The sequence below is a fragment of the Schistosoma mansoni genome, chromosome 2 (genome assembly GCF_000237925.1).
Source record: "Schistosoma mansoni strain Puerto Rico chromosome 2, complete genome".
NCBI lineage: Eukaryota > Metazoa > Platyhelminthes > Trematoda > Strigeidida > Schistosomatidae > Schistosoma > Schistosoma mansoni.
The window spans coordinates 12,669,362-12,695,594 of NC_031496.1; the positions used below are offsets into that span (position 1 = coordinate 12,669,362).

At 32.7% G+C, this 26,233-nt stretch overlaps 1 protein-coding gene across 1 annotated transcript in view; it reads right to left on the bottom strand.

The window, feature by feature from the left end:
* Window positions 1-6,032: 6,032 nt before the first annotated feature.
* Smp_130200 (putative steroidogenic factor 1 (stf-1) (sf-1) (adrenal 4 binding protein) (steroid hormone receptor ad4bp) (fushi tarazu factor homolog 1)) overlaps window positions 6,033-26,233 on the bottom strand; it is a gene marked incomplete at its 5' end in the record, with an annotated part of 48,417 nt that continues 28,216 nt past the window's right edge. Inside the window, 4 exons of the mRNA XM_018795728.1 lie at window positions 6,033-6,172; window positions 9,502-9,609; window positions 14,158-14,673; window positions 15,841-18,015. Coding sequence (XP_018650011.1) covers window positions 6,146-6,172; window positions 9,502-9,609; window positions 14,158-14,673; window positions 15,841-18,015 — 2,826 coding nt within the window. The 3' untranslated portion in view covers window positions 6,033-6,145. The remainder of the gene's footprint in view (window positions 6,173-9,501; window positions 9,610-14,157; window positions 14,674-15,840; window positions 18,016-26,233) is intronic.

Below are 26,233 nucleotides of genomic sequence, written 5' to 3' on the forward strand. Positions count from 1 at the left end.
TGAGCGATGATCTGTCTACAGAAAAGACTGATGATAGTTGATGCTAGCCCGAGAATGAGCATTTCTTGGTAACTTTCTATAACTAATATATATAAAAAGGAGTACAGCTAGAAAATATCTACACAATAACGGTATCATTACATCAGAATACATAAATATTCGAGGTAGATTAACGGAAGAAAAGTAGAAGTGACGTGAGATTGACAGCCGGTAAGAAAGTGATAAAGGCAACAGACCATAGACATACAATTATTATATTCATCTATTTAGAAATTAATTGTAGACAGATCAAAAGAAAATAAAGATGAAATACCTCTGTACATAATCAAAATAGTATAATCGAAAAAACTACTAATGAAATTCTTCTCAAATAACATTATTCACTGTATCCTATAAGTTCATTTATTTCTTTAATCGACTACAGACAAGATAACACTTGACAAAAGTATCATGAAAATGTTTGGTTTTCTCGATGAATAAAACAAAAATCCTGATGGTTGGTAATGATTGTCTTGTACAGTTTTTCGAAAAGAAGAATGAAGAAAGAGGAAAACAATACGAAGACGAAAATATAGAGTTGGGGGGGGGAACTGAAGCGATATCTTTTTTGTCCCAGTGAGACAACAACAACAACAATGGTGGTGATGATGACGACAAAAAATGGATGCCAAAATATATATATTAGATCAATATCGACACATGTACATACATATACACTATTAACACTTGCATGAATATAAACACAACATACGATATATTAGACGAAAATTAGAAGATGAAATGAAATGAGAGTAACACAAAATTAGGGAGAAAATCACGTACACACGCATAATTTGATTTTAAATGCAACAATGACGGTGACAGGAACAATAATACCCTGTCCATATATATGGAAAATGTTCTCATTTCATTGGCATTGTTGTTTACTGTAATTTATTCTACAAAAAAAGTAACAACAAAAAAAATAAATAGACCTGAGCTCAGTTGTAAAAAGGTTTAAAATAGTAAGAGTAGTTTGGAAGACAGAGAGAGGAGGAGAAAAAGGAGAGGAAAAATACACAAAATATATTCCTGTTGAAATGCATCCATACACTGATGTACATTTATTTGTATTGAATTAGAAAATACTAGGTCTGACAGCAACTGCATGTATGTGCGTAATGTGGTGAGATGAGCAGATATTTGCCTGCTAGAGAATATATGTATATATAAGTGAAATACACACTGTTTATCTTTAAGTCGAAGAAATATTTTACAGTGAAGGGGATGAAGGATCCAAGTTGACTCTTCCTTTGCAGATGGGAATATGAGGTAGATTAGTATTTTTGATTGTATTTATTTCTGTATGTCTGTGCGATAGTGGTAAAGTAATTAAATGTACCGCTTCCTACGTGTATAGTCGTAAATACCAAATAATAATTCTATTATCGGGGAAAAATGTGTAAAATGTTTAATTCACAGCCTAGTACATATACAATATAAACACGACTAGTTACAGAAAGTAATATAACAACAAAGAAAGCAACAATAATGCAGTGATATTTTGAGTTTTCAATTTCAATCTCACTTGTCATAATCATAATTATCACCATCATGAAATTCAAATTTCTTCAAGTTTTCATTTTCTTTGTTCACCTATACACAGAGTATACACCAACAGATACATGTTAAAGAGAAACCATAAATCTATTTCTGTTCAGTTTAGAAACACTGAGAGTAGAATTCTTCAAACATGAGTTGTGTAAGTGAAGTTAATATGATACCAGATTGAAAGATGACAATAGTTCTTCTTGCCTTACTTGTAGTTCTCTTTCTCTTCCCCAAAAGACACGAATATAAGATTACAAGTAAAGCAAAAAATAGATGAGCAGGGAGAAGTAGAAAAAGAGAATAAATGCTTTTCATGATAATATTGAGGTATGATTTACGAGTGTTGTTGTTGTTGTCGCCGGCATTGTTGTCACTGTTGACAAGGACTCGTGTAGTTGTTCATTAAATCTGTTAATATTATTTGCAGTAATAACATGATCATCATTGTTAATAAAACAATGATTATAAACCAGTTGATTTGTATTCGTTGGAGTATATAACGGAGAATTAGTATAAGAATTAAGAAATGCTGTACAAGACAATTGTGAATCAATGTTTTTCAATAATGATGCATCATTATTACTACAATTGTTATTTCTATTGTTCAAATGAGGAATAGAAGTAGGCAAATGAAGAGAAGTAAGTGAGAAAGTTGAAGGAATAGGAGAAGTAAATGGTGTAGTAGATAAACTTCCTGTAGTATTTATCATCATTGTAGTACCACTATTCGGATTATTTGTACATAATGAAGAAGCTTGATTAGTATGTTTTATAACTTCATCACTTAATCGACAATCAGCATCCGTAGATAATGATGATGTGGGAATAACTTTTGAATTAACATTGGTATATGCAAATTGACATGTTGGTATTACATAAGATGATGTTGTTGATGGTGGTGATTTCATTGATGATGTCATTGGATTACAATAAGACGGTTGCACAGGAAGTGATACTCGACTACGTTTTGTTAACAACATTTCACTTAATAAACTTTCATTTGGTATTTTACCAAGTCTATATCGTATGAGTAAAAAATTTTCTAACTGGAAAGCAAGAAATTTAATTTCTGCTAATTCTAACAAAATCTGACCATATCTATCTGGTACAAGAATAGTATTCAATTCATTTGGTGATCTATGATCAAGTTTTTGAGATTCACTGGATTCATTTATTAAACGCAGAAATCGTCGTGAACGTTTCAATAAGAAATGACAAAATTTTCCCTGAATTTTCAAGGCATAACTTAAGTTTGATGTGAGAAAGGTATCTGAAAAAAATAATAAGAGAGGTAACATGATTTCTATGTGTTTATCACAAATATAAAAACAGTATTGAATAACAATAGTAATCTCAATATTATCTTCCAAGCATTCAATAATTGTACCTAGTCGATTAAGTTTACAGTAGGATTGGAAATAAAACTCATAATTTCATTTCCTTGATAGTTCTTTGAATTTAGGACTAGATGGTTCTTTAAAAAGATTGATATACAGAAAGCTAAACTGGAAAGGACAGTTTAACAAGCTTCCATAATCGGGTATCATTGAGGGCTAGACGAATATCCACAGAGGACACAACTGAAGAGTTAAATATAATTGGACGAATACTCATAGAAAATGTTTTTCTTTGATACATTTTTTTGAAACTGAAAAGCTGAACAGATAGTGCTCATAGAGTACGGAAGACTTTATTTATTAACAGTGAGTCCCAAGACGATATAAGAGTAGAAATCCTGAAGAAAAATCGACTAATTTAAAAATTTGAGAAAGTCCTTTTATTTGGTGAAGTGTTGAATGGATTTTTTTCAGAGAAAAAATGTATCAATAAATAAATCAACTGTATGCTACCTCAGTGTGCATCCATCGGTCTAATCGCAGTAGGTTTAAGTGTATCTTAAGAACTAATTCATTTAATACTGTGAGCTAATTTTTCCAAACACTACTCATATGAGAGTGGGATGAGTGTGTCGGTCTAACCTTTTTTCAGTTTTCTTAAGTTGGATAAGTTTTATTGAAAAATAAAACAAAACTATAATTGTTCGACTTGAATAACACTGACAACAACAAAAGAAAAATAAACAGCCACAATCGTATTGTACTCTAATTTTCAAAAAAAAAAGTAACAAGATAGTAAATAATCACAATCATAGCAAATTACTTTAGCCCTATTCTCAACTATTTTAAGGTCAACTTGCTAAACTATCGGTAATATATTCCTAAGGTCGTTTGTTTTTACTTTATTCGACAGTGCACACATATATACACACAGTATTATTATTATTATCGCGTGAATATTAAAGCTTATGTTAATGAAAAAAAGTAATTTCAAATCAGACTAAATATTCTACATATATTTACCAAATATTTATATAATAAGGATATTAGACTGCTAGAAAATGATGGGGCTTTGAAGGGAAGAATAACCTTATATAGGGTACGGTCTATCCATGAGCTGATTAGACGAACATAATACAAAAACCGTGAACTAGTTTTAAGTATTACTAACATGTTCTTGTTAAGAATACTAGAAGATTTAACATTTGCTCAAATTTAAGATAATAAAGGTGATTCAAAAGAAATACAATAAGTGAGTTTAGTAATTTTACAGGAGAAATATATGAAGTTGTATGTTTAAAGTTGATGAATAGTCTGAGTATTTAAACAATAGGTCAGTACAAGTAACATAAATCCAAGAACAGAAACTGAAGTTTCTGCCCAAAACTCAAGATGATATCAAGTAGTCAATCTAATAAAGGCTATAGGAGACCGCATAATACAATAAACTGGGAAACAGATAAATAGACCACCTGTGATTTCACGTCAAATCGGAATAGGCATATAATGGTTCTGAACTGAGCTATCGGTTTAAGACACGAGAAATAGGTGTGTTAAACATTGTAATGTACATGTATTAGAGAAGCTTCGGGTAGTTTTAGCCATTTTTTAAAATAACAAAATATACCAATTAAGTGAATCTAATTAAGCAGTCAACTAACCCACATCAGAACTTCTCACCGAAACCATTAATAAAATCACTCACTTTCTAGAAAAATACGGTAATAATAGTGATTATATGTATTGGGAACATCCGTGAAGTCAGATACCACTACCGAAAGTTATTTTTCAATTATTACTCATTAGAAATACTCGGATAAAATGTTTTATGATATCGACAAACTATTTCAAGTATTATAAAGTCACACCGTTAACTTAACAGTTGCAAGATTATCATTATTCTAGATACACTGAACATTTATTAAACTGTAACGAAATTGATTATGAGCTACTTCACTCATTTAGTAGTGAATAATTAATATGTTATTCTAACTATATTCGTTAAAATATCAGTTTTTAACTTTCTAGGTAATGTTTATTTAATTGAACGAATTGTAGCTGCTTTCTGTCAATCAGCTTGAAACTTATCAAGTTTCAATGATCACTATGATTATAAATAAAATGACGTTGACAGTCATGAAACAAAAATCAATCAAGACTATAATTTAAAATAACACAAGATAGTGAGCTTTGGAGATTATGGAAAACAACGAACTATACAATCGATACTACTTAACTAATCAACTTGAGTTAGTAGAGTTGGTCATGAGCAGATGGTTCATTATCAAACAAGAGAGGATAAATAGATGAATAATCAGTAAAAAATCTTGGAATAAAAACACGCTTACCATGTTTCAAAGGATTAAACAAAACAATAAATTTCAAACAAGTAAATTCTTTATTATCCAACTGAAGTTTTTGAAATATTGTCAATAAATCATTTAATTTATGTTTTAAGTCTGACTGACCGCCACCACAGTTATCGACACCACCTAGAAGATTATTTAATAGATTTTCAATAAGATTACATATTTCCATAGATACAGAAGAATGGGATAGTAACGAAGATGATGTTGTCGTTGTGTTATTAGTAGTAGTGGTAGCAGCTAATGGGTTATTTTCATTACAATTAATAGGATTTGCATTCATTGGAAATAACGATGAGCAAACATTCAATGGATCCATGGCATTTTTACAACGTCTTTTAGAATCCGTTAATATCTGATGAAGGGAGCGTTAAAGAAAAACTAAATTAATCATCGTAGCGGAAACAAATATTAATTTGGAAAAAAAAGTGCTTATGACAGTTAAATTGTAATGAAGACTTGGTTAGGGTAAACCAATTTGTTATATTATGCAAAACCACACTGCATTTGTAAAATACAAAATCAATACATTGAATACACCGTTTGCACATCTTCCCTAAATTGTCTCTTACAAACCCCATCGTCCTTCCAATCCAGTTGCCACTCAGGCTGCTTTTGTTGTGGTTCAGCAAAGATACTGGCGACCGTCTGTTGCAGTTACGCCCACATAACCGTCTATTACTGGCAAACACCAACTTGAAATATAAGGAGAAACATCGCCGGAGGTGAAAACCTCTACAATCAACTGATCGATGGACTCAAATAGACCACATTGCCATAAGCCAACGTCGGAGGGGCTCGATTAAAGACTGTCGCTCATTCTGGAGCACATATTTGGACTCGGACCATGATTTAGCTCGAGTATGTATTTGTCTGTACCTTACCGGACGTAGAAAAGCCACAGCAATAAAAACACTTCAAGTTCAACTTAATGATCAAAAATTTAAGAATGTATATTAGAGACAACTGGAGGAGTTAGCCAATTGTGAAAATGATGTCTACTCTGAGGTAACTTGATATGATATAGAAACAGCAGTGATATCTACTACTAAATTAAATCAAAAGGTTAGGAAAAACCAGTGGATTTCAGTGATGTCTACAGAATTGATAGATGCTCGGAAACTCATCCCGTCTGGTTCTAAACACGATTAAAAGCGGAGGTAGCTTAAACGTAGGCTGATGAAAGCCTCCGTAATGATTGTGAGCAGTGGCGGTAACGAAGGTAGAAGCGATGGGAAAGACAGCAGATATTCGTAGGTTACTCATGTTCCATCATAAGCGTCTACGAAGCATTGCTCGTGCATTTTAGAACCGCGGAGTAAGCAATGCCTGATTTAGGAACAGAGCACTAGGTAAAAATGGGAAATCGATTGGTGAGGTAATAAATTTTCATCCACTGAGGTGGTTGGGATATGCATAACGTAGGCCCAATCACCGCCTACTTCGACGGGAGATGTTTTCTGGTGTAGTCGATTGGAAGAAAGTTAAGGGTGGCCAAACCGAAACGTCTCATCAGTCTATGACGTCATTGACAATTGGACTTTGCCACGTTAATAGGTGTAGACTACCTAGTTAGCGTCCGCGTGATTATCATAACCAATAGTTAAGGACTTCAAATAAAGTGGCTCAAAATCGTTTGCACTGACGCAGGTGCATCAATTCTTTGTCTTCCTCCAAATTATAGGATTATAAATTCCCCATAATCTTCTGTTCGTTTTTATTTCACCTAATTATATATTCTTTTCGAGTTTTATTTTTGATCCCTATTTTTTCTTATTACCATTGACATGGTTACTGAATCTACTATTCTGGGATTTGGCCTGACATCTTCATCCCTCTGTGTTAATAGAGGTTGGTAACTCGAGCCGATGTATATGCGCACAGGTTTTACATTGTGTCTAACTGACACATTATGCTTACATCTGTCCACATCAGCAGCACACATTACAAAATAATTGTAATAATGGCAACAAATGATAATCGGAGATTTGGAAACAATTGAGAATCAAACGGATAAAATTGAAAAGATTCAAGCCAAAAGAACACGGCGAGACTATAATTTATGGACGACCTTTGAACGAATCTTAAGTGACGTTGAGAAATATTGGCCAATCAGTGAACAGTCAATATAGAGTTAAAATATATTTTACAAAACCAAAGAATTAAAGTGGATACACTTCTTCTATATGGTCCAAAAACTCGTCAAGGTTAGAAAGAGGTTTAAAGGTTCTAAAATCGTAATGCATAAGGTAGAGGAATTCATCCATATGGCTCCATAATAGTCGATCTCTGGAGCCATGATAAGGACACAAAAACCCTCTCAACCTCGACCACATAGCTTCAGTATTATTTGTGTGTACTCCTGTTGCGTAAGTTTATCATTTTTATTATGGATATGTCCCCACAATATTTATACCACTGAATAGCTGAAGTTTGAGTAACATCTGCGATTATTGCAGCCAATGTTACTGGTGCTTTTATTACACAGTTCGCAGCAATTATTATAATATGCCTTAGTCTCAATCTGGGTCGAGCGAAAAAAGTTCCTATTCCAGCAAACGTCTTCCTTCAAAATATGTTACATCAAAGAACAACATCACGGTACTGTGCATAAGGTCTACAAGTCATTTGATTACTGCAATTACAAATAAAGGAACTTCTTAGTAGTCCCATTTATTGTAGCCGCTTGATTGTCACGTCTCTAAAATCCTCTGTGAACCGATCGTATATGAGCACAAGGTACTGAAATTGGCGCCGTGACCTTGAAATCCCTTAAACGCTTCTGATTGGCTCGTCTATAAATTACAATCTCGCCAAGAACACCTATCGAAGTTAAGTATAGTCACCTGTTGTGTTAATCTGTTCAATTTTACAATTGATTGATCAATGATTAGTGACTAATGTCATTTAAGTCTTGTTCTTAAATGATCACTGAATTCCATTAATTAAGTTGTGAGTCACCACCCAGTCCACATGCTTAGATATCACATATATACTATTTTGAAATTTTGGCGATCGAGGATAGTCGGCACGAAACCATGGGTCTAGGTTTCGTGCTATTTGACATAAGTACCACGGTAAGCATCGGTTCACTCAAGGTTGAAGGGACAGCAAACTGATTAATCCCAACTGGTATGAAACGTAGGACACGTACATCTTTGCAACGAACTCCAAACCACTTAAAATGTTCACTCTTGTTGATTTGTATTGTCGAAGAGGGTTTACAATAGGATGATTTGGTCGTCAAAATCTTGATTCAACTTATTTTTTTATCCTATATATTATTTTTTTATTATTATTGTGAAAAGAAATGTACAATGAAATTACAATAAAAAAACTTCGATAACTCTTACTATTAATCAATTAATTGATTAATTCCTAACTACTAGATCCTTAGTAACGCCGACAAGATACAACTGAACATTTAACTAAACCAAATTAAAAGTTTGAGGACCCCTAAAGAGTACCCAAAAAATAAGGAATATTTTGGTGATCAATCGGTCTCAGTAACCTCATCTTCAAACTTCATAGTCAAAAAATGGTAAAAACCAAATGGATATATTTGTAATAAGGGAAATATTATCCGAGCGATGTTGATGAGAAATTCATATGAATTGAAAAATAAACGAGCAAATTAAAGATGTGGACAGGGCACAGAGAAACATGAAAGAGGATTAATGTGTAAAAGTATATAATATGTCGCTCATGCATGGGATAACCTAAAAGTGGGTTATGAGGATGAATGTCCCTCTTTCAGAAACATGAATCCAGCTTTCTGGTGTTGATCCAAGAGGCTTAAAATATATAGAGAAGAACATTAACCTCCTCACTTTAGGTAGATTGCTCGGGACTGGATACAAGGTCGAGAAGGCTTTGTCTAATTTAATGTAGCACTCATTCAACTATTTCATATAAGCTCAAACAATTATTTAAATATACAATAAACAGCACATAACTTATTTGTTTAAAAGAACACATTTCGATTATCAATATGCCTATGCAAAGAAAAACATAAAGGGAACTAATAATCCTATTTCGTATTTCTTTAACAAAACCAATTGAATTCTCAGCAGTCTAAAAGAACGGAAAGTTTATGTCAGAGTAAAGGCGATCGCACAAATTAATCTGTCTTTTGATAACATGATTATAAAAAAGAAATAAATTTAAAGAAAAAGTAGAGAGAAATAATACAAAACAAAATTGCTTACTGTATTTGTCCGTTTAGCATTATTTAAATGTGTTACATAGAAATGAATAAACTCTAGTAGGATAATTTCACTCCAGCTACTATTCAACAATTGCATTTTATCTTCAACCTAAAAGTAGGGAAGTAAAAAGACAATTGTCATTTGATAAAATAATATTAAAATGATATGAATCACTCAATTATGAAGTAAAGCTTTGTGGATAACACTCAGATTTGAATCAGATATTTTTTAGAGGGTAATTATTAATACTTCCGACTACTCAAATTAAAAGAGATGAACTGGTATTTGCACCTACGATCTTGATAGTTTTGATTTGAATGTCTAAACAACTACTAGCCCATTACCAAAAAAATAATGGGGCTAGAAAGTAAAGAGCTCACTGTGACACTTGTAATTCTTCGAATTCAAACTCACATACGATCACGACTGAGTAATTCTCTGGGAAGCCCTAAATAGAATGAGAAAGAGGATTCTAGTACATAATGAGTCGCAGTAGCTCTAAAGCTAAGATCAATTTATGATAGAAATCAACTTTCAAAATAGTCCTACTGAGACCAAAAGCAGTGACATATTTTGGGAAGCATTGTTGATGGAAAAAACTTTATACTTAGAGGTTAAAATAAATAAACTTGACTCATTATTAGGTACGCTGAACTACGGTTAACAAACAATCAGTTTCTTCCATCTTAAGTATACAGTACATCTGTTCGAGGCAATCCGAACAGAATGTACATATGCAGTCCTAAAAATCAGTGGAAAGTGTCAAACAACCAATATAAAATTAATCTGTTCACATGGTTTTGTTTTATAATCATGATACACGATCTATACGAATAGAAATAGTCAAGGAAGTACATCACTTACACTGTCAAATAGATGATTGGATAGTATGTAAATAGTGCTTATCCACTCCACAGTACAATCCCAATGGAAAGGAAAGGATTGAATCAGCACACCCCATGTCATCATGATTGATAAACACATTATCAGTGTCTCATCAATGACTTAAACATCAAATAGGTCACATCTCACCGTACTTACATATATATAGAGAAATTATAGTGACAAGCAATTCACAGTAGTTAAATATGTATTCAAACAGTTGCAAAAACAACTAAACTCAAACTTACATCAACAACAACTAAAGTCCTTCTTATCTGTTTTCAAAAGGATCATAGGATAGTTCTGATAATGTATTTGTAACAACAAATAGAATTTAGACATCAATTTACTGCCTTATTGGTGTATTTCTAATTAACCAATTCATATAAAACTCGTGCAACCTTTGACAAACCACGAGAAAACCTAGTGACCTATGAGAGTATGTAATACTAAAGTTATTTTTCTTCAAACAATGAACATACTAATCAAGTCTCACGTTGGGCTACACATATAATCCAACATTTCAGTGTATCTGATACAGATGTATTGAATTCTTTGCCCAGATAATGCGATTTTACAAGTCAGTACCAGCTTGTCAATTTAACTTATTCATATGACATGAATAGCAACAAAGTCGTTTATTAAAAAACAACTGTACTCAAGGTCATCAACGCAAACTTTCATATGATGCTACTCATGAACTCTAGTCTGAAAGTTCAATTCTTGTTAAAAACCAATTCTGATAATGTCTAGAATGACAAGTGTAGGTTTTACAATTACTTCATTTAATAAGGTTAATTAGATATGGTATACAATCTATTTTTCTTGAACACTGAAGTATTTGATAATAAGTAAAAAAATGAAAGGATCATTTTAAATAATAGTGAAATAATCAAAGAAACTTGGAGATGGGACAATGATGAAGAAAGTACTTCCATATTATTTAAAACAAAAGATTATATATAACAATATGTAAGATAATATTTGATGCTACTATCACATAAAAAGATCTTTAGCAATAAACAAAGATAGTAACCTGCAAATATAAAGGGAAGTAAGGGCCGGGATAATTTGCTAAATTAAGCTCTCTCCTATCAATAAATGCATTGGAAAAAATTAATAATGCTGTTATATCTCGAACTTAGATTTTTAGTATGTCGCGTATAACTTGAGCACTCGAACGCTAGAACCTTACCAAGTCGCAAAATGAAAAGACAGAAGACAAGCGGAAGGAATGTTGTTCCCAAACAGTGTCAATTATGGTACAAAACTGTCAGGTATTCATAGTTTTTATTAAAAACGAAATCATCATTATAGTTACCCAATCCGCACACAGGGCGTTTTTAGCATTTGCCCAATAGGGAAGCCATATGTAGTGATTCTGGAATATTCTTCCCAAAGCTGATTGGATGAAAAATGTTCGGCTCCTTCTGAACTTCTTAGAGTTTCCTCAGGTTCACCTGTGGACCGTCCTCACAAATGCACTGTTCGTTTATCACTAAGAAATGTTAGACAATCTATACTGTTAAGTTTGTTGTATCCCAAATAATTATACTTGTGAGCTTGATTTGAAAACAAATTAATGCTAACGTCTACTTTACTTATATTTTAACCACCACCACCACCCATTGCTACTATGTGGATAGTTGTAATTGATAGATAGTTAAGAAAATATATTGGAAGGACAAAGCAGACTTGAAACTCAAATGATAGATAATGGTGCTTTCTCTGGGCTAGAAGATTCGATGGTGTAACTTTCACTGTTTTCGCTCTATTTGAAGTAGGACAGCAGATGAGGTTAGCCAGAATAACAATGAGATTTCCATATAATCAAACCCCATGAAGTGCACAGAAAGCATATAGGGATATAGGTTTGAAGATTAATATTCTTTTAAAAGTACTGAATCAATGTATTTTCTTCTAGATTGTATTTATCTCATTCTTTATGCTTATTTAATCGCCTTTTCTTCATTTAATCCTTTATTATTATTATTATTATTATTATTATTATTATTAGTAACCGTTACTTTCATTTTTTTAATTTTTGCTTTATCCCACTGGATTTATTTCCACTCATATATACCTTTTTAAAGCGATTAATATATTTAAGTTTAGAAAATTCCCAAATATGGAGGAAATTCAATGGGACCACTGATTGCATCATAGTTGATAACAACAATACGTTATTGATTGGGTTGTCTATTACTGTTGTCAGATAATAATAGCAATTTTGATTATTATCATTGCATACATAACAATACATTGCCCACAGTGCTTGAAAAGCAAGTCGTCTTTGTTATTGTTGCATTATTTTGTTCTTTTTTAAAGAAAGAGATAAATAAAGTGTGGAGGAGAGATACTTTCCATCATGCAAAATAAGAAGCACTGAAGTAGTCATGACAAAATGACAACTTAAACAACAAGAGGAACAATAATTATGGTTATAATAGTGTAAATGGTGGGAGGTGATGGTGAGAAAATGAATTTGTAATTGTATGAGATGATGATAATAATAATATTAATAAAGAAAAACTGAATTATTTAAATGGAAGAATGTACATGAATGAAGCAATTCAATAAGATAATTATAGTAATAATAATAATAATAACAATAATAGTTTATCAGTAGACATTTCTCCCAACACACAAATGCAAGATGGAAAAAGGCCATAGTGAAAATCAATATAAACGTACATTTGTTAAATGACGATTGAGAAAATTCCATGCAAAAATACAAATGCGAATAAGCACTGCTTTTTCTATGATAAAAATCTTATTGAATCAATCAAGGTAGTGAGCAATGCTATTGATTAGATGTAAAGGTGTCAGATAATGATGACAGACTGATTAATAAGGCTATGGATTTTAATTTACTAAAATGGCTGGGATGTGTAATACGTGTGACCCCAACAATTGTCTACTTTGAAGTGTAATGTGGGCTGGAGTATGATGAAAGTTGTGAGTAGTTAATCCAAAACGTAGCACGTGTTCGAGAAAGCAAAGGCCGTTCGACTGATTCATCCTGAAAAAAGTAGACTTCCTGGTTGAGATTCATATGATAATCGTGAACGATTGTCATAGACCTCAGGTGGCATAGCTAAACATAAGTTACAGTGGCGCAGATGTGTTCATTCTTCATTGCTGTCAAAACCTTGAGTTGCGATATTATTTAGTCCTATCAATACTTGTAGTTAATTCATTCACTTCAAACTACATATTATATATTCAAGCTTTTCAACGAACATTAACACCATTAGAATTGCAATCAATTCGTTATTCATCTTGTCAATTTCATTTCATTGTGCGGACAGGGTGTGGCAGATTGAACAATATTTATGTGTGAACATATATGCCAAGTTCTAGATTGGTTATTTCCTTAACTACTTATCCCCACTCAACCTACTTTTTCTAACAAAAAAATTCGATTTATAAAATAAACAGTTACCCAGCAGGTACATTAGAAGATGGTTGCATGTATTATTACCAATTGATTAAATTCAGAAATGTAAACCATGGAATTCAGTCCTCAGTGGTCTGGCGACCGAAGATCCTGAATCCGGTCCCTGATGTGAATGAGTACTGCTGAAAAGTCTCATGCTAAGACGAAACAACTGTCTGATACTTCTTGGTTTTCAATGATTGCTTAACTAAGACCATTTTGTGATGTTAAATATTAAAAATATTGGTAATCACATAGGAAACAAAAAACAAGTAATAGTAATAGGATGCAAAAACACAACGAGAAACAAGGACAATAACATGAACACAACTCACCGGTAATACTTTAAACGATTCAATTTGAGCCATCCAATCCACCAAATAAAATAAACATGTTTCTAATAATGAACATAAGGAAGACAATAAATCGTCTAAATATGGATTAGTAGTTGTAGCACTATTTTCATTTATTTGAGCAGTTGAAGGAGAAGAAGTACTAAGTGTTGGGAAACAATTGCCTTTATTATCTTTAAAGATTGGCACACTGGATTCAGTCGAGTCAAAATGACTAACTGATTTTACCTGAGAATCAATATCATTATTATGCAGCTGTGATTCATGTACAAGCGATGATGATGGTGACAATGGCAAGATGGAATTCGGAAAATTTCCTACAGACGATTCTCTAAACATTAACACAGGTTCCGTATTGATGCATTCACTGATTATTTCATCTCGTGATAATGACTTAGAGGAAGAGGATGATAGTATTGTAGCAGTACTGCTATTAGTCAGTTCGGGATTTTTGGATTTTAAAAATGAGCATAATTCAGATAGACTGCGTTTTAATTTCTAGAGAAAAGAAAAGAAAATACATCTAAACATTTGATTTATACAAAAATTGTAATACACTTTGAAATAGTTTATTAGATTGTGGAAATCTGTGCAATTCAGAAGAGAGAATTGAACAAATCCATTGCGAGTAGTAGTTATGAATAAAAGAAACACTCTGTTTTTGTTCTGTTTCGAACTCATCATCTGGATTTATTTGTGAATTTTAGTGTGCTGACTTTCAGTACCTTATGTAATAAGTCCTTGAACGTATAATTCACAGTACATGTAACGTTTCTACACGAACGAACGGGGTCACTTAGAATACTCGAAGATTATTTTGACCATGAATCAAAACTAACGAAACTTCTTAGGCGAGTGAAAAGGTCAACAATAAAATCCAACCACCTAGTCTTCTCAGTGTTAAATTAGGTTCGGAGAAGTTTTGGAGAAATCATTTGGATTCGGCAGGTGAGAAGCACACTTTAATCCAGGAGTTGTGATGGACGCTTGTACCTTCTTTTTACGAGACAATTTCGTTTATCTAAACAGCACAGATTACAGTAAGTGGTCGTAAAACGTTCATGTACGAAGCTATATTCCTCGATTGAATGTTCTGTCTTGTGAGAAACTATGTGCATAAGACTGGCATTATTTAGTCAACAATCTCATTTTATGAATACTTGTAAGAAATCACTGGACACTTAATAGACCTTAATGATACACAAAAACCATAACAGTTCTAAAAAAATTTGTTCAATAATAAGAAATTATGAGTAACTGATCATTTTTACTTCTAATAAATACAAGTCATTTGCTAAGTCCTGGAGCCTAAAAGCAATGTGATAGAAATTAAAACAATTATATTTAAGCGGGCTGAATTCAATGGGCTTAGATATATAAATATGTGAACACGACCAGTTCATTGCACTATGTTCCCAAAAGATGAATGGAATAGTGATATAAATACTGTTGTAATATGAGTTCGAATCTTAGTCGAAGCAGCAATCTCCTTAAAAGTGCAGGCAAGTCTGGGCGACTAGTAATCACAAGACCTACGATTTAGGAGTAGTTTCCTCCAATCACCTAACATTAATACTACCTAAAAGCATCGAAATCGCGAAATGATGTTAACAGTTATTATTATCAATAATAATAATAATAATAATGATCGAAACTGAAACTTACAGGAATAAATTTTTGAACCACTTCCACAACTTTGTAATCATGTTCTACCGATGTTGTAAATATCTGTCCAAATCTAAAGCCATTCGCATGGGTAGTGGAATTATTATTAAACAAAATCTCATTATTGCTACTATAATTATTAACTTTATTTGCACTATGATTGTTATTAGTAGTAGTACTAGTGGTACTAGTTGAAATGGTAGTATTAAGATGAGAAGTAGTGGCACTAGTATGATTCGATTCACTTTCATATTCTGATTTATGGTAAGATGATGTGGAACAGGTAAAACTAGAATGACCAGTACCTTCAGACAACTCAAGGATATCTCTTCCACCTGCTCCTCCTATACTAGTAATACCACAACCATCACCGCTGAGTTCATCATCCTCTCTATCTTCTTCATCATCAAAATTCCTATCAGGATCATCAATATCATTTTCCGTATCATCGTCATCATCATTATCATACTCGTCCACCTCATCGTAATCAGTATCTTCTTCATCATCAAGAATACTATCTGTACAATCGTCCCCATCGGTATCATCACCTGTCAGATAATCATCATCTGGAATCTCATCAATGTGACAACCATATTTTTTATTTGTTAGCAATTCATTATTCATTAATCCAAAGCTTCCATTGTTCGTATTGTTAGTAGTAGAATAGGTATTATTATTACTGCTGTGATTGTCAGCACTTCTTAAATTATCACCAGTTCTGACACCACCATAACCACAAGATACTTCAGATTCACTTGACCCTCCACCTTCTGATTCACCACGATCTTTTTCCACTGATTCAGTATCGATAAAATCTGTGGGATTTGATTGATTGATAGAGTTTGTGGAACCGACTATCACAGAGGTGGAATTCACCATCATTTGTGTATGTGATGTAGTAGTATTCATTAAATGTTCATTGGTGAATTGTGGATAAGGATGGTTAGAAAGAGAAGGGAGAGAAGGAAGAAGTGGAGGCACAATGAGCGGAGCTTTTATTTGTTGTGGTATGTTTTGATGATAATGATTATCATGGACAGAAGAGGTTAGTGAATATAAATGATTATTAATACCATTATCATTGAGAAAACATGAATTGTTTTTATCGAAATTGAAAGGTAAACATGAATTACTAGGGTTACTTGTAGATTTAGTAGTAGTATTGAGCATATTCCCACATAAATTCAAGCTAGATGATTCAGGTAAACTACAAACAACTGGACTACAAAAATTAGAATGTGGTTGATTATAAACTAAATGTAATTTAGAGTTTTGTTGAGAATGATGACAAAACGATGTGATAGACTGACTAAGATTATCGGTATGCAACGATAACTGTGAAGCACTATCACTGTTGTTGTTAATGACAGGAGAAGTAGTATTTACAGTTGCAGAACCAGGAGTAGGAACAATAGATGTGTTTCTATTGCAAGAACTATCACCATGACTAGGACTACTTTCGACATTTTGTAGCACAATATTTGAAGGATGCATGACTGATGATGACGAAGTAGGAAGATTAGGATTTAAATAAACTGACGTTGATTGGGGAGTACTTTTTATTAACGTATGGTAATTTGCGTCCATAATTTGGAGATAACTAGAACATTCATTCATTACGGGCGAGTCATGTAATTCCGATGATGTCGGAAGAAAAGATGGTTCAGAAGAATTTACAATTCCATGGCATGATGGATACCAAACACTTGCAGATGATGTTGGAGATACACCTGTTGTTAATGATGGTATCGATATTAATGGAGAAGAGGTTTTAACATATGGATGGATTCGACTATTATTATTGTTATTACTAACTTGATAGTGTGAACATTGATCATAAGAATGATTTAACATATAAGATGAAAATTGTTGATAATTATTCAGCTGCCTTGTTTCATTACATACACTGATGTCAACATGTGCAGTAGTGGGAGTAATAGTAGTAGTAGTGGTAGAATTAGCAGCAGTCGCAAAAATAGTACTATTTATGTCTGTAAAGCATAAACGTAAACGTTTAGGATCTGAATTTGACAAATCAACAAAATCTGGATTAGAAGACCGCATCCCAGTAGAACATGATAATAATGATGCTGATGAAGATGATAAACTCATCGACTTCAATGTTGATGCAGTTGTAGTATTCGTGGTGGTGGTGGTAGTAGTAGTACTGGGAATCTGGTAATAAAAAAAAATGTAAGTTCAGTCAGTAATCAGACTAAGTAATCCATCAGAAACACAATTGATTAAATAAATAGACATCACTGCTATCAAATATCCGATATATATATATGATGATGAAAACAGACTCAACCATAGATTTAAAAAGGACTAATAATAGTGTTGGTGACAATGCTTTTAATAATTATTATCATTATTATAGCAATCAGCAATATATCACATACGTACATACGCATGCGTGTATGTGTGATTACACACAAATATATACAACAATAAACACCAATGGTCATCAATGCTGCTGAGCACAATTATTAATTAAAACACAAAACCAATAAGAAAGATGAATAAACGGAATTATACAACAAAGAAAGAAAGAAAATGAACTCAAAATTATTATTATTTTCTATACATACACGATGAAAGGCTCATCTGTTTGCATTCTCTTGATTAGTATTATAATTATTTAGTAGTAGTAAATTTTTAGAACAAACCTGGTAACCTCCTCCTGACCGCGAAATATTCATCACGGTGTCAACAATTATCAATATTTTCATTAAAGCACTATTATTCTTATCGTGGAATGGACACTTAGATCTCTAGTGTAGTTGTAAGTTCAATTGTAAGGGTGATATATATATATATATATATATATATATATATATATATATATATATAAGGCACTACACAAAATACTACATCGGAATTATACCTCAGTAATAATTTGTACAGCTAAATGATATTGATGTTCTATCAACAAAATTTATTCATTGACCTATATAAGACAAATAACAAAATGGTTCTATCTATAACTGACAACCTAAGGTATTCGACAGTATTTTCTATCATTATTATTATTATTACTATTACTGTTATGATTAATACTATTATTATTAGTAGTAGTAAAAGTTTGGGTTTTCCAATTGTTGACACTGATGACTTAATTCTAGTTGGTCTTTACTGGAGTATGAGCTCCTATCGAACTCTCCGATATAGTATTTGTAATTACTATGTTTATAATATTCTTAGTGATTGGTAATGAAATTCACGTTCGATCTCATTCGGGATTCAGTGGCTTAATAGATAATGTATGTTGAAGCTTAAAGTGATAGTAACTAGAGATCAAGTATCAATGTATACATCAACACTGGGATACAAGCACATTCACATGATAAGTCTGGAATAAGATGAAATGGGAGTCTCATATTTCAGTGTTAACCACTATCACCTAAAGGTGTAATCAAAGTTTTTAAAAAAATTTAATTACATTTATCACCACCACAAGTAACAACAGCGTTTTTATAATCTATAACATAATACTATAGTTTACCAAGAAAACAGCACTTTTGTTAAATAATAGCTTAGTTTCAAACATTTTTTTAAATATCAGTATGAGGATAGGATGTGGTCGGTGAATTTGTGTAATATTTAGCTTTTTTCGTTCATTCAGTGAGTGCACGCTGCGTATAAGATCATAATTTTCACTAGAAATTTCATTTGAAGCTCTAAATCCCATCGTTTTTTTTCTTTTTTTCATCCGGTAAGTTGGAATAAGCTACCATTACGTGTTCACAGAAGAAATATGTAGATAAAGTTGATTAAAATCAAGTCCATAGCAAAGACTACATTGTTATGTGCGGCATTGATACATTAGCTGAACGGAAAATGATTAGAAAGTGTCACATATCGCACTTTTATTGAAGACTGAAAAAGGTGGATTATCTTCATAATGTGATTTTAAGTGTCAATTTTACAGCCGGCAGCTCCAAAGGAGAACAGGTAACAAAAAACAAAATCAAGAAATCTAAAAAAACAAAAGTATGTTGGTTTGACTTTAAAAAGCTGCGATCTCAAAATTAGTAGCAGCGAAGCCTAATGACATATTGAAAAATTGTTAAAACAATACACACACATATGACATGATTAACATTGTAGTATTGAGAAATGGATTAAAAACTTTGCAAGCCCATAGAAAACAGGTTAAGCAATAACAGATCCTGAGACAGTAGGAATTCAACATTGTATAAAGTCACATAAATCTATCAGATTATAAATATTGATTGAGTAAATACTAATACACACAAACACAATATGTCACTTTATGAACTCAAAGAAAAAGCTATTATGACAAACTTAGCAACACAAGAATTAATCGAAAACCGAAAGAAAACATCCAGTTGAACTCTATACGGCCAGTATAAAAAAAACTACATAGATCAGCAATTATCTTAAAAACTTAAGTGACAAGTTATTTCTATCCGATACAATGTTAAAATCGATTATATTTCTATTTACTACAACAGATATTCAAATTATCAAAAATTTAGATTAAAAACTATTTTATATAAACAAGTGATACATACACGTACATACCATAACACCTTTTGATTCATTTCCAAAACAATGGTAATAGTTTTTTTGGAACTGAATGATAGTGCTACATTTCAAACAGTAAGAATGTAATTTTCCGGGTCAAGGACATAATAGACAATGCAACAGTAATGCAACTTACTCATCAAGTATAAGTTCATGTACTAGGAGGTTTGAAGTCAAGTATTTTGTATGAGGATTAGTGATACTGTGGTGTGCGCTACTTATGCGGACAGACATAAGTAGTACGTAGAAGGAATTGGAATTGAAATGCTTACCAGCAGAAGATTGAAATAAAGAGAATAGGAAGGAAAGCGAAGAGCAACCGGAATAACAACAGGATTAGAAAAATGATAGAGTGTCTAAAGGACAACTCAAGGAAGATATACAGATGATGTACTTAATGTACAATTTTCATAATTTACAAGTCCACTGTGTGGTTTTGCATAAAACAATAAATTGGTTTACCGTACCTGAGTTTTTATTCACTACAATACTAGTCACCTCTGTTCAAATCGAAGTAAGTCGGTTTTCAAATCAATAGTCAAAAGTTTATTGCTGTAGCTACTAAGCTATCATTCAAATGGTAAGTAGATATTATCCTACTAGATAGTCATTTGATAATAGTACATGAATAATAGCACCATGATTTCTTACATCAGTTCTATTAATGAATTTAGTTAAAATGAAACTATATTCACTTGGTAATTTTATGTTGATTCAAAAAATAACAATGGGAAATGTAAACAACTTGAGAAAATACAAAAATGGAAGCATTGAAAAATGACTATTATATTGAACACTGTTGGGTTCCACGTAAAAGGATTGGTTACCATAAATAATAAATTTCCATTATCAAGAAGTAGATATCCAAAGGATGCATGGTATTGAGTCCAAATATAAAAATAAAGTTTTCTATGTTAAATGAAATCCACTATATTCTTTTAAAAATGGTACCCGTATGTGAAAATTAAACCTAATAGTTGTCATTATTCCTAGTATTTTCACTTGGATTGTTCAGTTCAAAAAAAAGATATGCTATTAATATGACCAAATGATACATCAACTATGTCATAATATCAATATACAGATATACTTTTATCAGAAGGGGTTTTTGTGGAGATTTAGTATTTTCATAGTTGAAAGCGAGAGTCAATTGAAGCTAGACCACCAGGGAAAACCTGGGAGCACTGGACGGCCGTTTCGTCCTATTCTGGGACTGCTGAGTTCGAATCTCGCGAGGCGAGGTCGTGAATGCGGGTTGCTGAGGAGTCCCACAATAGGACGAAACGACCGTCCAGTGCTTCCAGGTTTTTCCTGATGGTCTAGCTTCAATTGACTCACGCTTTCAACTATGAAGATATACTTTTACAAATAATGCAAAACTGAATACATATAGTCTTAATACTTCATCTAATTATTGTTCATCGTCAATACTGTATCAAATTAAAGAATATAAAATAAATAGAGTAATTGAATAGATACTTTTAACATTACAATATGAACAAGACATTATTGTTTCTAAAATAAGAGTTCTATTGAGGAATAGGATTATAAATTAAAGATCAAAAATTATGGTTTATTCCATAAGCTTATACAAGTAATATTATTGATAGTAATGTATTGAATGCACGCATTCAAAAGTTGTTGCAAGCATATGTAAATATATGCGCATGTAGAAAGATGTGGATGGATGAGTTTGTGTACAAAAACCTTAGAAGACGAATAGAAAACGTAGGAAAAAATGCAATGTCTACATACTTAAACATGAACTGAGGTGAACTGAACAGAACTAAACTGATCTGGTCGAATATAATGCAAAATATAGATCAATCAGGCAAAAAATTTGATACATGTGTACAGGATGAGAGCGAGAGAGGAAAAATAATGAACTGAAGTTTATATTATATATATATATATAATATGTCCTCATGAGGTCATATATATTACACAAAAATGCATATTTATTTATATGATAATGGTAACGCATAAACACAGATAGATAAATACATATTAAACATAATACAGTGCAGTTTGGTTTATGCTACACACTACGTTACATGGAGTGTAATTTATTAGATTGATATATATATATGGTCACCAGAATAAATGGAATGATTGGAGTGCACAGCTACTTCACTTTTGATTACTGAACTATGTATCTGTACGAACCAATCTATAAAGAAAGTTTTCGCACTTAAAAGTGTGCAAACAACTTAAAAGTCGCACCATTTGTTAATTTGTTTGATGGAATTCGCAAGTGCTCCTTTCACCATTCCAGTGTACAACGACCTATGTTGAGTGATACCACAACGTTCTAGACCAAAAAGAATCCTAGTAAGTCAAAGTAGGGACGCTATTACTTAGTGAACAATGCGCCTTATAGAGACTGAAGTGAGAACTTCCATATGATGCTCCAGCTCATCTAAGATATCAGCACTGAGAAGCCTGAAGAGTCACGTGACGATCTGTGGCCACAGATAATAAACTGTCTTCATTTTACGTACACCAGATGAAAAAATATTGTAAAAGGTGAAGCATACAAAACAATCGTTGTATTACGAAATATCCCAGCTGGCCACGATTCGTTTGATGGTGGAATTTTTTATAGAAGTGAAATGTTTTTAAAAAATTGTGATGAAAGTCATCCTACACAATGATTAGAAGTCAAAAACTTTAACAACCAAGGTACCGCAACAAAATGTAACTATGACACCAAGTAAACCAGTTTCCATCATTGTGAATGTCCTTGTCCAATTAATGGAGTCTTGAAAGAACAGTTTTAGTGGCTCAGATGCATTTTACGTGACATTTAAGCGAATCCACTCTGAGCCTAACAAAAAGGAACTAGTATGGAGAAGTAATCAGTTTATGATGTGATAGCTGTATGTTACTAAATTAACACGACTTGTTTCATTATAAATCCTCCAACTGAGTTAAACAGATCAAACAGATCATTGGTGATTCTACCAAAGTTATTTTTCTTATATAAACAGTAAAGTGTATTTTGTAAGGGGAGGAGCAATCGTGATCTGAAAATTAGGGTGGGTGAACATGTACCAAAATGGTTGCAAAAACAAATAGAGTCGAATGACCCAATAAGAGTAGAGGATAAACATCTATCATCCTCTATTGCCAAACATATAATTGAAACAGGTCATAAGATTGATCTTAACTCGGCTTTCGTTGTGTTGTTTAAAAGTGTAAAAGGGCGTATACTGAGGTTTATTGAAGCCTTAGCTATATGAAAATTCAAACTCCCTTTGTGTATTCAAAAACATTGGATGCCAGCTCAGTGGTCTATCGGTTAAGGGCTCTGGCTCGAGACTGGTAGGTCCTGGGTTCGAATCTCGCGAACGCGGGTTCGTGGATGCGCACTGCCGATGAGTCCCATAATAGGACGAAACGGCCGTCCAGTGTTTCCAGGTTTCCCATGGTGGTCTAGCTTCAATTGACTCATGCTTTCAACTATTCAAAAACAGTTTGTTCTCTGCTTAAACCTACCCTGGTAATATATGCTTATTATCCAGAGTGATTAGGTGTCAAATTGTTTTCACATTATTTTATCATTATTACCATTGTCTATTCTTCATCCCCATTTCCAGTCTAGTTGACCTTTTATTTTTATACATAAATGTTCTTAACAAGTATATGTGTGATCAGATTGTTCGAAATGTATTGCGCTAGTATATCACATAGTTCTGATAATCTTCGTCTTCTCATTACATTATCGAAATTTATCAAAGGGACTAATTGCTTTATATTTTGTAAGAACCAAAATCTCCTTATAGGTATCACTATGATGGAACATGAAGACGAAGATAAATTCCATTTCCTAGATATTGGAATTAGACGAACACCAGTGGGTACTTTACAAAGATATGTTCATCACAAAAACACTTGGAGTGGACTGTATCTCAATTACTACAGTTTCTGTCCAATTAGTTACAAAAAGGGTATTGTACGAACCCTTTTCGACCGCGCACGCAAAATCTGCTCCAATGAGTGTCTTGAGGAAGAAATGATTTTAATCACCAAATGCCTACGTGAAAATGCATATCCAGAGAAATTCATCCACAAATATGCAAACACCAACCGTCGAATAAAGTATGATCGAGTTGAAAAGAAAACATGCTTCCTATACCTACGTTTCAAAGGGGACGAAATCGCTGGAATAATTAATCACAGACTTAATTCCGCGTTGAAAGTGACCTACCCAGCAGCTAAACTGACAACGGTGTGGGAAACAAACTGCTCACTCAAACAAACTAAAATCGACAATTCCTCTTTTCTCAGTAGCTCCAACTGCATTTACCAATTTACATGTACGTGCCAAAGCACATACATTGAAAGAACTGAGAGAAGAGTGCATGTCCGCATTTCTGAGCATGTTCCTAAGAAACTGAGGCTGCAAGGGTCCAGGGCTCTCAACAGTGCGATAGCTCGGCATTTACTCGACACCGGGCACAGCATTGACATTTCTCATGCCTTTAAAATCATTAGTAAACAAAGAAGTACAACTGCTCTCCGGTTTGCTGAAGCGATCGCGATAAAAAAACTCAAACCGGATCTGTGCCCTCAAAAAGAGACAGTGATAAACTTATTACTACCCTGGTAATCCTTTTTTTTTGTTTGCTTGTTTCAGTTTTGTTGTTATTAGTTTAATTTTGGTTAATATTCAGTGAACAGACTACTCACCTCCCCTTACCCAATTCTTAAACCACCCTTTCTCTCACACATTTCCGCTCATTTGTCTCTCCTAATTATATGAACTATCCAAATTTTATTCAATTATTACGTAACCCACCCTAATTGTTTTCAACTACCTTTAAAAATTATTCAATTATTACGTAACCCACCCTAATTGTTTTAATTATCTCTAAAATAATCACACTTTTGATCTTATCTGTCTTTGAATTCCACTCAACTATTACGCCACCCTTCATTCTAATACCTAATAACCTCTGACCTTTCCTTGCACATATATATATAGTTATCATTGATGATCTTTTGTTATTCCAATCCTTTACATTCACTTATGCCAGCCGTTCCATCCTATTTATTACCCTAATGCTAAAACTCTAATGCATATTTGGTTGTAAGCAGCTGATGAGAAACCACGAAATATAATGAATTCATATTATTCTGCATCAATATTTGTTCTGTCTTTATTTAATCCGGTTATCTATTTACTCTGAAAAAGTGGTTTACATTAGGTCACAAAATTTCAGAGATACAACTTTTCTACTCATTGGGATATAACAAAAAAGAAATATATTTATTACCACAATATCCTTAGTTTAACATTAGTGTAAACCATTTTGTTTAATAGTTTTATTGCCGATACAAGTTTTGTTTTCTTATTTGTCCGTAACATTACTATTACATATTTCTTGATGTCTCAATAATATTGAGGCTTAGTGTTTAACAAATGCAAATACAAATAAACTTGAGTTAGAAATTTCTACTTATTTTTCTATCCATTCTTCTTAGATGTAGAGAGCATATAATAATATGGTGAAAAATAGAAGAAATTTACTGTTGTTCTATCATGATCAGATATTTTTTTATAGGAGAAACAAGGAAGAGAATATAATAACGATAGTAGGGAAAAAAACATGGTTATAATTTTACAGGGCAAAAAAATTCTACACAATATAACAAGTGATTTGAAGAAATGAATTATTAAAATGATTTCCATTAAATCTCATTAGATATTTAACCTATTATTAATCACGAAATGATTGGTTATGATAAGATAGTTTTATAGTTTTAAGAACAGTAAGATAAGTCTATAGTTGGTTAAGTAAGACAACTGAATCAATCAGGGGAGGGAGATGGAGAGGGA